This window comes from Jaculus jaculus, chromosome 1 (genome assembly GCF_020740685.1).
Source record: "Jaculus jaculus isolate mJacJac1 chromosome 1, mJacJac1.mat.Y.cur, whole genome shotgun sequence".
Lineage (NCBI taxonomy): Eukaryota > Metazoa > Chordata > Mammalia > Rodentia > Dipodidae > Jaculus > Jaculus jaculus.
The window spans coordinates 342415106-342427137 of record NC_059102.1 but is presented as its reverse complement, the minus strand read 5'-3'; the positions used below and the strand labels follow the sequence as shown (position 1 = coordinate 342427137).

The following is a 12032-nucleotide window of genomic DNA, read 5'->3' as shown; positions in this document are numbered from 1 at the left end:
TTCTCCAGCTTGCTCCCTTCTCCACGCGAAGAATGCGAAGGTAGCGGTTTTCGTGGACCTTTGAGCTAGGCGACCCTAGGGGGGACTCTCTCCTGCAAGGTGGCCCCCGCTCTGCTGCTGCTGCTGCTGCGGTCTGCAGTGTCTCCGGGTTAAGGTCCTGGGGCCCCAACTACCTCCGCGCCCCAACAATCCAAGCGGCCTTTTACAAACCGTAGTAAACATTTTATTTACAAATTTAAGTCATTGTGTCTTGATGCCAGGACCCCCTGGCATTGTAGGCACAGTTCCATTCAACACTTCACAGTGGGCGCTGCATGTGTCCCAGGAATTCGGCGAGCTTGGGAGCGTTGGGGGAAGCCGCTGAAACCCCGCTCTGTCGCGGGTGGGCGCTGGGAGCCCCTGGCCAGCCACGAGCCGCCGAGCAGAGAGGTGTGGGCCGGAGGAGGCTGCCCGCGGCGTCCCGGGCCGGTCTACAAGCCTCCCAGCGGAGCGGGCGCGGGAGCGGGTTCGGGGCTTTGGGGAGCGCTGCTGGCCGGGGGCTGGGGCGCGGAGAGCAGCTCCGGGCCGCCCGCGCCGCTGCCCAGGCTGAAGCCGCCGCCGCCGCCGCCGCCGCCCGCGGGGACCAGGGCGCTGCCGGCCGGGGCCTTGATGACCGTGGTCTGGTGCGCGGAGCGCTCGGCGCCCTCAGTCCGCTCCGTGTCGCTGGGAGCCATGTCCAGGGACTCCGAGTCGCTGCTTTCGCTGCCCGCTTCGCCCTCCGAACGGCTCGGGCTCCGCTCGTCGTGGTCGCCCTCGGCCGGGGCTCCGCCCGCAGGCTTTTCTCCGGCCTCCTTGTCCTTGTCCTTCTGCGCCTGCGCCTCCTTGGAGTGCCGCCACTTCATCCGACGGTTCTGGAACCACACCTTTACCTGTCCGGCAGAAACAGGAGGGGGAGGCCGGGAGATGAGTGCCAGGCGCACCCCAGAGGACTCTCCGGCATCTCAGAGGATGCGCCTTTAACCACTCCCAAAGATTCTTCCAGAACCAGACACTACCAGTCATGAGGTGCCAGAAACACACTGGAGATCGAACAAGGCCGAACGCAGCACAGACCATTCTCAACACGCGGCCCTCTGACCTCAGGCCTAAAATGATCTGGGTGCGTGCTGGGAAGATGCAGCAGGTTCCTGCACCCCATCCATAACTTAGTAAACCCTCTCTACTCTTCTTAATCTCAAGTAAGGACTCCTGAGAGAATCGCCCGGGGGGGGGTGGAATGCACATAGGTACAAGACTGTGCATACAACTTTAAGGTTTTGATGAACCAAAGTTGATAATGCCTATCTTGGTAAGCACTACCCAAAGCAAGGCACTGCAGAACCCATTCTGATTTTTCTTTTTCTTTCTCCCCTCCCTCCCTTCGTCCCTCCCTCCCTCTTTCTTTCCTTCCTTCCTTTTTTCTCTGAGACAACATCTCTTTGTAACCTCAGGCTGTCCTCAAACTTGAGATCCACCTGCCTCTGCCTCCCGAGCGCTGGGATCAGAGGTCCGCATCATCACAGTATTTATTGCAGGAAAGAACGTAGACAGCAGGAAGGAGGGTCAAAGAGCCGATCCCAATGCAGCAGCGGAGACTCTATGCTGCTGGGCTTTCCCAAAAGGGCATCTTCTTGGTATATTTTTACTCAAGAATAGTTAAGGATTCTGCCTCTGTGAGAGATAAACTAATCCTCCTTGGGGGAGGCTCAGAAAACACTGGGAGTAAAAGTGTGCAACGTAGAGGAAAGGGCAGGGCAGGAGTAGAGAATCTATATAAATATATATAATGGGGGGGGGACACAACGCATTCGAACAAGTCACAGCTTCCCTTTTAAAAATAACATCCACAGCTGGTAGAAAACGGCTGGGGTCCCCGGTGTGTCTGCGTGCGCCGGGCCGGGTTGTGTAATGGAGAACAGAAAAAGCGCCGGTGACCGTGCAGCTAGGAGAAAGCAGCCTGCTTGGGCTTCAGCCCAGCTGGGGTCAGTCCGCACTGGGGCAGCAGCAGTCACTGCTGGGGACGGGGTGGGAAGGGGCAGGGCGACATGACTCTGCTCAAAAAGGGGGAGGAAGGAAAACGCTAATTCTACAATTTAAGAAAAGACGTTAAGTGTGGGCATAAGATTCTCTGTAAGGAGACAGAGCCAGTCTGAAACATGCTTGGGGCCTTCTAAGATCTTTTTGCTTTCTTTCACTCAACTCCACCCCCAATGGAGACTTTTTCAGCGCCTAAGCCATTAGAAGTGCTCCAGGCAGACTCCTCACTTTACTGGAGCGAAATCATTCCGTTTGAAATGATATTTTCACTTCCTCACAAGCAGGGGATTTCACAATCCAGCAGTAGAGGAGGAGCAGGGGAGGTCAGGAGGAGAGGGGGCGGTGGAACACCCCATAGCCATCTTTTGATTTGGGGTTTTTATATTTTCGGAAAATAAACTGGCTCCTAGAGAGAAGTGCACTCGTGCATAATTACCAGCTCGAGCGGCCAGTTTGCTTCCTTGGCGGTTCTTTGGCCAGTTAGCCAAAATAAACATGTAGTGTTTGTTGACATACATCTTCGGGAACGGGCTATTCTCCCCGTCCCTCTCGCTCGTCCCCACCCCCACCCTTCTCTCCTCAGGCCTCAAGTTGCAACGTCCGCAAAGCTTTTTGAAACTCAAGACCTCGGCCTTCCTCCGCCCGCGGCCAGTGGGTGGGGATGGAGGAGGCCCCGGGGGCTGCGAGGAGCTGCCGTCCGCTCGAGGGCGCTGCGCTTACCTGTGCGTCGGTGAGGCCCAGCATCGCCGCCAGCTGCTTTCTGTCGGGCTTGGTGACGTACTTTTGGATCTCAAATCTTTTCTCCAGGCCTTTCCTCTGCAGGTTGGAAAAGACAGCACGGGACCATGAGCGCTTCCTCTTATACGTCTGGGGCATGGTGTCCTTCGTGAGCACAGCGTAGGGTCCTGCCAACGCGGGAAGAGAGACGACGGGGCCTCGTTAGCGCTTAGGTCGCGGCCAGCGAGGCCCTGGTTCACGCCATTACTCGAAAGTCTTTTGAGTTCACAGAAGCCTCCACCCCTATTGGGAAAGGAAAGCCTTTACACACGCCCTAAGGCCCAAGATGGAGTTTCATAGCTCTTAGGACCGTGGTGGGAAGGCCTCATGCCACTGTAGGGTGGAAGAGAGCCCACAACTCATTTCAAGAATGCATCAACCGAATGCAGGGACCTCGGGCTTGCCAAAGTGCTCCAAACTGTCTCCACAGCCCCCTACCTTCCTACTGTGTCGGCGCTCCCCACGTGCCTACCAAGACATAAATAACGTCACCAAACAAAGGTGTTCTAGGTTACCCCAATGTGATTGTGTGTGTGTGTGTGTGTGTGTGTATGTGTGCGCTCACGCGCGCGCGTGCGAGAGAGAGAGAGAGAGAGAGAGAGAGAGAGAGAGAGATATCGAGGGGGAGAGAAAGAATATATGAGTATGCAGCATGTCTGTATGCTTTATTTTCAAACTACCCTCTCTGGGCGAAAAAGCTAGGGAAAGCTCACCCCCACCCCCAACACTGGTAAGCGCTGCTATCTTGGCTTCGTTTTCTCGATCTTTCCATTCTCTCCAGGAAGCCTCCTGTCCTAACATGGGGTTGCCACCCCGCAGCAGCCCCTCCATGCATCTGCCCTGAGGCTCCCCATGGCGACTTGCCCTGCTCTTTGGCTGAACGGGAAGCTTTACATACCTGGAAACGTGTCTTGGAATTGATGCTGAACTGAATTCCTCGGGTTCGAGCTTAAGGGACTGAGGATGGCAGATGCATCGTTAATGGGGTCTAGAGACGCAAAGAACTGGCCGGCGGCGGAGGGTTGTAGGCCTGGGAGATGTACCCCCGCGGGCCGCCCACCAGTTAGCAGGGATGTGAGATCTGGGGAAGAGGAAAGGGCAAACTGGTTACATTTGGGGCAAATGCACACCTTTGGCGATCCTTCTGTTAGTTCACCCTACAGAATACCTTTGACTGGAGTGACTCACTCTTCGTCACAGAAACCTCTGTCCCAACAGCAACCCCCGCCCCAGGAGAACAAAATGTTCTTGAGTGCACCCCTTACGTCCAAGGCACCACACAGTAAAGGACGGGCTTTACACAAAACGACCTTAAGGATGTCACCGTGAGGGGCCTTCAGGAATTCCCCAGACCCTAAATTTCCGTCCCTAAAGTCCCCAACTCTGCCCTCTCCCCTTGGGAGGCTAGACGGACAGTTTTACTCCTCCACAATTTGGGGAGGGATTATACTGGAAGTCAGAAGGATGGAAGAAAGTGTGTCTTGTCAGAAAAATGTCTCCCCAGATAATGTTATTCAAAAGGATTATAGCCATGTGTGCGAAAATTCACACCAGTCACTTTGTAAACAGTGACTCCGTGTTATATGTTTAAGCGTTCCCAGATCCGTTTTCTTATGCAGGTGAGTTTTATTAGCGCTTCGCAGTTTTCTCACAATTCGTTTTCTTCTTCCCCATTTTACTCACTTGTCCTTAAATATAAAAACACCCAGGAGCGCCCCAAACCGGTCTGGGGTCCCAAGGAGTAGGTCAGGGCTGCTGTTACAGAGGCCTGCAGATTCCCACCCAAAAACCTACCTCTCAGCGTGTTGCCTTCCTTGACTTTGGGGTCAAATTCTGTAGACAAAATACGGTCAATTCCAAATTTGAGGTCTTTGCTGGAGGGGGCCGGGGTGGAGCCGCTATGGTGGGGGACCACCCTCGTCCCCGAAGCCGGGGGCTGCAGGGAGCCCGCCCGGGGCGGAGGCTGCTGCTGCTGCTGCTGCTGTGGCTGGTGTTGCGCGGACTGCTGCTGCTGCTGGGGGTGGTGGTGGTGGTGGTGGTGATGGTGGTAGGCGGCCGAGAGAGGTGACAGCCGCTGTGGGAAGCCAGCCGTGACTTCGGAGGGTGCCACCACCGGGGTGGGACGGAGCGGGGACCTGGCGGCCGCTTGGAAGGAGGCGTGCGGGTGCACGGAGCCCAAGTGCGCGGTGAGCGCAGCGGCAGAGGCCCCCACCAGTCCCTCCGCAGCCGCGCCGGGCTCCCCGACGCCCGCGTGCAGGATGTCCGCGATGCAGAACGACGGCTTCTTCACGGCGCCGGGCTCCAAAGGGAAGGAGCAGCCGCCCGGGCCGGCCGAGGAGCAGTAAGCGGCCGACCAGAGGCTCAAGTTGGAGGCGTAGAAAGGAGCCAGCCCGGCGGCGAACATCCTCGGCCGGGGTGTGAGCTGCGCTCGGGCCGGCCTGACCCGGGGGACCGGGTGATGGATGGGTGGGTGCGCGGGGAGGGGCGGCGGAGGCTGCCCCGGGCCGGCCGAGGACGATCCGCTTTCGCTTCTCCGCCCGCAGCGGAACGGGGGACCCCCAGAGCCCCGGCGCCACCGAGAGTGGAGGTGGAAGCGAGGGCCCCGGGACCGCGGCCCGTCCCGGGCCTGGCCCTCTCGCCAGCCGGCGCGGCGCCCGCGCGCTTCCCGCGGGATGAAGGCGGATGCGGGGCGCAGCAGCAGCGGCCCAGGGCCTCGCTCGGCTGACTCCCGGGAAGACGGGGGCGCGGGCTCCCGACACCAAAGAAAACCCCCAACAGCTAAGCCCGCGAGCTAAATTTAAAACAACAACAATAATGATCCGTTAGTTTAGGGGGGGGAAAGTATTAAGAGGAAAAAAAAAAAAACCTCTCTAAAAACTCCCAAAGTTTTGGCAGGAGCATTCGAGTCAGACCCGGGGTAGGACCTGGATCTGAGCTCTCATTGGTCATCCTGGTGACCAATGGGGCCCGGAGATGGAGGGGAATGGGGACGGAGGGGGCGTGGTCGTGGGTTCAGCCCCGCCCGGGCCACGCCAATGTGTTTTCTGCGGCCGCGTGGGGCCCAGCCCCGAGCTGCGCGTCCCTCCGAGCCGCGGTGGGGCCGAGAGGTGGCTCCAGCCCTCTGGCTGTCCCCTTCCCGTGTGCAGCTCGGGACCGCAGAAGGGCGAGGACACCCCTGGGACGCTGGAACGTTATTTCATTTTCTTCCTGAGAATGTGCAAGAGCAGCTCCTCTGGGTGGCGGTGGGGCAGCCGGGGCTCCAGCGCTCGGCGGAGGCGCAAAGTTGGAGCTGGAGCGCTGGGCGCGCTGGGCGCCCCTCCTGTCCTCCCCCCCCCCCGCCTCTGTGCAGCCCTCGCGATTTTTCTTCAATATGCTTTTATTCCAAGGGTCAGTGGTCCTCGGCAGAATCTCCCCCCCCACACACACACAGACATACACCCCGCCTCCAATCTATCCTGGGCCCCTGCCCCGGTCCTGCGGCGTGGAGTCCCTGCCCAGCTCTGCTTCCTGGCCTCCAGGGAGACCTCAGAGAAGCTAGGAGGCCGCAAATTAGTTTTATTCTGAGCTGTCACACCAGTGACAATTTGACCAAGTGACTTTTCAAACAAAATAAGATGGATGGCACCGACTGTCTCCCTTAAAGTCAGCCAAACTTTTGCCCTCCGAGACCGAGACGCAACCAAACGGGCCTACTCCCGAAGCACGCGTCCCCTGGGCTGCGCGGGGTAGGAAATGCCACCTCCCTCCGCGGCCACATCCCCGGGTCACGTGAGCCTCACTGTTTTGCAAGTGCCCTCGAGAGCTGATTGCCTTGAGATGAAATGCTACTTTCAATTCGGTGACAATTTCTCCAGCAGTCCCTTTGGCCTGGTGACCAGAGGAGCCGCGCAGCGGCCCGGGCCTTCCTTTCTGCACGTTGGGTCTTTAGAACCCAAGGAGGGTGTCGTGAGAGGGGTGGGGGGGAGTTCTGCAAAATCAACATCTCTATTTTAAGAATTCGTTCTCTTTTAAATTATAGTCAGAGTGGATTTCCCCACCCCTCTCCCAAACCAACCACAGGCCACCCAGATGAGCTGTTCTTGCACATTTTCAGGAAGAAAATAAAATAACGACAATAATGAAACCACCAAAATTTTGTTTTCGATTGTTCCAATAAGCGTCTCCTGACAGATATTCTCTGCCGCTTTTATTTCCCCTCATCACGAAGATGACAAATAGACCCGAAAATGCCATCCTATTTTCAGTTCAGGATTAATTAGAATTAGAATTAATTTCTAGTTGCTGCTGGTGTCAAATGCATACGCTGCCATTGTAAGCTTTTGACTTTCCCCACCCACCTGGAAATCTATCAGTTAGCCCATCATTTCTGATCGACCACCGCTGATATCCTTCCTCCCTTTCTTTTTGCCTCTCTCCTTTTTTTCTCTCTCCTTCCTCTAAAAGATTTCCTGGCCTTAGCTCTGGGCCAGACCCGGGACCGAAGAGGTTTGTGCAGACTGGGGCGAGCGGTGAGCTCCGAGCTGGGAGAGGCCGGAAGCGGTGCCTAGCTGGAGGCAAACCCGTGACAAGTGCAGGGCCACCTGAAGACTTGGCCGAGGGTTCTGCAGTGACGCCGGTGGCAGGACGGTTTCCTGAACTTCACCCGTCCCCGGGAAAGCCACTAGCGCGGGGATGGGTGCAGTGGCTGCCACGTGCTCTCGCCTTTCTTTTCTAATTCGGTAGCGATTCAAATTCCATTCGTTTGCGCAGCGAGCGAGCGAGCGAGCGACCCAGACCAAAGTATAAAAGAGACGCTTTTAGGCACCTTCCCCTCCACTTCTAGATAAGACTCCCCACCGTTTTTTCGCCCTTTTCAAAGTCGGAGACCCTGCAGGCTGCTCGCGGGGTGCAGACTGGGAACCGGGGCCCTCCAGGTTCCCCGCGGAGTCCAGGACCCGCGTCTGCCGCCGCGCTTCGAAGCAGCTGGCATCCCCGCGTTCACCCCCGCGCCCCTCGGCTCTCCCAGGCCCAGGGCTTCCTGGCAGCCACAGCCGTGCCACCAGCTCAGGGACGAAAATACAGAAGGGAAGTCTTCGCAGCGATTCCCCACCCGCCTTCCCAGCCAGCGCGGGGGCCCAAGACTGTCCCCGCAGGCCCGGCCCGGCCTAGTTGTGAACCCGAACTGTGCCCTCCTCCTGGCTCCCGAAGCCTCAGAACCAAGAACGCTGCAGGAAGCCGGGGCTCACTGGAGTTCAGGTCATCTCCTGTTTTTTGATGGGCTCAAACTTGGACTAAATGAGCGGATGTGCCTGCGAGATTGGTCTGAAAATAGAAGCGGTCCTAGTATTTTAGGATACTGCAGAAATCCTTATTTCTTCCGGAGAAAAACTCTATAATGACTCCTAGCACTTCCCCTTTCAATATTTGTGCAACTTTATCTCCACCAGCAAGTTGCTCGGGTGACGCAAATCCGCCCTTGTGTATTACAACTACCAAAATAAATGCGCGGAAATCAATTCCCTTCTAGCAATGAAAATATAAATATACAGCTGCGACTTTCCCCTTTAATCTTGGCTTTCCGAGCGCCTCTGGGCTGTGGCGAAATGAACTGGGCCTGAGCTATTGAGCCTGGCCAGGAGGCCCTGGTGGCAGAGGTGCAGGCTCCCCTGAGGCCCTGATAACCACAAGGGAAAGAAAAGGGCCCGGTGAAACCAAATTAACTTGAACTTGGTTGGCTCAGCCTCGACCCTAAGTAAGGTTGCCACTTTTGGAAGATGCCACACTGCCTGGCGCTTCTGCTCGCTTTGTGACTGCTGTATGAGATACTTATAACTCCCTCTGTGACTTCCAGGGTAGACCCAGCTAGGTAGAGGTGAGGTCAGAGCCGGTGCCTTTTACAGTTCGACAATGTGGTTGATGGTGGTGTTGGGTTGAAAACTGGGACCTGAATTCAGTGATCTGGGCAAGAGAAGGACCTCGGGCTTTGGCTCTCCTTGGTCTTTGGAGCTTTCATTCTGAAAATCACCAGTGCAACTTCTTGTCTTAACCCAAGGGCTGTGACAGGTCGATGGAAGGCGATGCTGGGCTTTGCTTGTTTCAGGAACTAGAGACTTGCTAGCTGGAGTGTGCATGTGTGTGTGTGTGTGTGTGTGTGTGCACGCACACTCACACACACGTGTGTACATGCGCTTATAGACACTGGGGAAAATAATATACAAGGCAATGAACTTGGGGACACCCACAGTCCCCAACGACAGCTAAATTTAAATGTTCTTTCAATCGTGGAAAGTGGTATACCTTCCTTCTAGCTGTCGTCGTTGTTTTCAAAGAGAAAGAGAAACAGCAACTGCAGAAAAGCAAAGGAAACAGCTTACTGAGATGGTTAAGAATGTGAGGGATGTGCAGCATGGTAGGAATCTGTACATGGTGCCTGTCATTCTCCCAACTGCGATCAGATATATGGGCTGCTGGACCCCGTGCTCCCATGTACAGTGGTACAGACAGGACTTTTATTCCTTGTAGGTTCTAGATACTAGAATTTGAGGCTCTAGGGACCCCTTACAAATGTAACACACATACACATAGCCCCTTGGATTATTCTAAATAGGCCACAACTCTCTCTTCCTGAAAACCTTAGAGTTATTCCAGTTTTTGAGAACAGACCGCTATGAAGTAGGAAGGACAGCAGGACCGCGAGCTGCCACACCCACTTGATTCATTCTTTTCCTTTCCCTCATTCCCCAGCTTCCCTGGTAGCTCAACCTCCCTATGGCCATAACTCTCCCCTTGAACATTATTTAGTTCACAGGACTGGATCCAAAGCCCCAATCCCACTGGTCCACTCCTCTCAGGGAGTTACTTTCATGTCTCCTTGCACTCATGACTTGCATACATCATTTCATACATTTGTACCCAATTCTCTCCCCTGTAAATTCTATTTCTTACATTCACACACGCACGCATGCACACACACACACACACACCACTGGGGTCTTGGAGATGAGGAGGGGCAGACAGGACAGGCATTTTGGGACTTGCTCCTGTTGCAAAGAGCTGCTTCTCTGTCTATTTAAGTCATCTTTACAATCCAGCTAGAAATCTCCCAGATTGCAGAAATCGTAGGGGAGACTCCAGCACAATACAGCACATTGTAACACTGGAGTGTAACCCTTTGCAATGAGAGCATGCCCTCACCTGAGTTAAACAGTGAGGTCATCTGTGACACACGGGATGAAATGCCTCATCATGCAGGCTGGTGTTTGGCAGTTGTAAACTGTGCTCTCTGCTCTGCTCACCAGTTCCCAATACATTAACACTTTACCTGTAATAGCTGGTCTTGTTTTCTGAATTATTAAATCCGAATGGTTTGTTGTTCAGATGGATGAAGGAAGTGTAGGTTAAAAAAAAAAAAAAAGCCCAGACTGGAGAGAAAGTTCAGTAGTTAAAGATATTTGTTTGCAAAGCCCAATGACCCAGATTAAATCCTGCAGTGCCACATAAAGCCACATGCAGAAAGAGAGTGGTGTATGCATCTAGAGTTTGTTTGCAGCAGCAAGAGGTCCGGACATGCCCGTCCGTTCCCTGTCTCTCTCATTTTCTCTCTTTCTTATTCTTTCTCTGTGTCTCTCTTTGCTTGCAAGTAAATAAATATGTTTTTAAGGAATATAAATAAACAACGCTCACATATTTAAAACCAACAATAGCCTGGCATTCAGGAGGGCTGAAAGCCATGCCCAAAGCAGTGTTTCTCTAAAGAGGCAATGCCACATGAACTGAAATATGTCTTCCGTGTTGCCCCCGTCCCATGACAGAAAGTGAGAGCGCAAGAGAGAAAGTGGGGCCAAGCTCACTCTTTCACAATAAACCAATTCCTGTATTGACAACAGTAATTCATGCCCGAGGGCAGAGCTCTCAAGGCCTCAGTCAGCTCTCCTTACTGTTTGAATAGGAAATGTTCCCCCTCATGAGGTGAGCGCTTGGTGCCCAGTTGGTGGCGCTATTTTGGGAGGTTGGAGAAACTTGAGGAGGTGGAGTCCAGCTGAAGGAAAGTAAACCACTGAGCGCGTGCCTCTGAAGGTTACCTCTATCCTCCTAGGTTCTGAGCGCAGAAGAGGAACTCAAGCCCAGACCAACAGGTAGAAATGGGAGGAAACTTTCTCAAGTATGGGGAGCCTGGATAGGGACCTTGTACACAGAGCGAAAGGACTGCTTCCATCTCAGAGGTGGCAGTCTGCCCACTCCACCAAACCCGAAGCTGCTAGAAAGTTAATGGTCAGATCTGTCCAGCCCAGGCCCAACCCACCAGACCCGGCATCTTTTCCTTCCCTGGATGGCCTATAGCGTAGGCAAAGTTGGTTCTCTGCTGACATCTGCTGGACTCTCCCTACATTGTTTCTGACAGTGCCCAGCCTGTGCCAACATCACAGTATGACAGTGGACTCTTGCTTGAGCAAAACTATGGGTTTCTAAAATTGGCTTTAACTTAAAGCCGCCTCCTCCCACATTGCCAGCATCACGGAAAGATCTTCTATCACGCATTAAAATCACCATACAGGGTGGAGGGATCAGTCACCCTTGGGCAGCACTGTCTTTCCGGAGCCAGTCCGCAGCGGTCGCCATCTCTCCTGTTTAAAATACCCAGCAGAGGGGAAAGGAGGGGCATTCTGGGCGAGGCAGGCTGATCCTCAGAGAGGGTAAGTGGCTTGCACAAGGTGTTGTTGTTAGGAAGGGATCTTGAGGGGAGCAGAAGCCTGGTGTTTGGACCCATCAGCAAGCCCAGTTTCTTGATGGGAAACAACTGATTCAAAAGAAAAAGAAAAACTCTGAGCCTCTAAGAAAATGTACACTTGTTTTGGGTAAGGGATTGTATCTAAGTCAGAGGTTGTCACGCAAATATGGTTAAATAAGGGCAGATTGGTGAGCACATTAATTAGAGACGAGAGGTTCTAGGAAGACCGTGGGTTTAGAATATTTTTCCTTTCACTTTTCTCCACACTATTTGAAATTCTACTCCTGGATACAAGCCACCACACTATAATTTAACATATTTCAAACTTTTCATTGTTGTTGTTGTTGTTGGTTGGTTGGTTGGTTGGTTTCACACAGGGTCTGGTTATACCACACTGGCTGGCTTGGAACTCACTATGTAGAACAGAGTAGTCTCTGTGGTAGAGATCTCATGCCTCTGCCTTCTGAGAGAGAGAGAGAGAGAGAGGGGGGAG

The 12032-nt window shown here is 54.2% G+C and overlaps 1 protein-coding gene across 1 annotated transcript; it reads right to left on the bottom strand.

The window, feature by feature from the left end:
* Positions 1–207: 207 nt before the first annotated feature.
* Hlx (H2.0 like homeobox) lies at positions 208–5359 on the bottom strand. Its single transcript, XM_004670113.2, has 4 exons — positions 4627–5359; positions 3731–3913; positions 2776–2960; positions 208–908 (listed from the first exon to the last, which is right to left on the bottom strand). The coding sequence occupies exons 1-4, from the start codon at positions 5234–5236 to the stop codon at positions 471–473; spliced, it is 1416 nt and encodes a 471-aa protein (XP_004670170.2). The 5' UTR covers positions 5237–5359; the 3' UTR covers positions 208–470.
* Positions 5360–12032: the final 6673 nt, after the last annotated feature.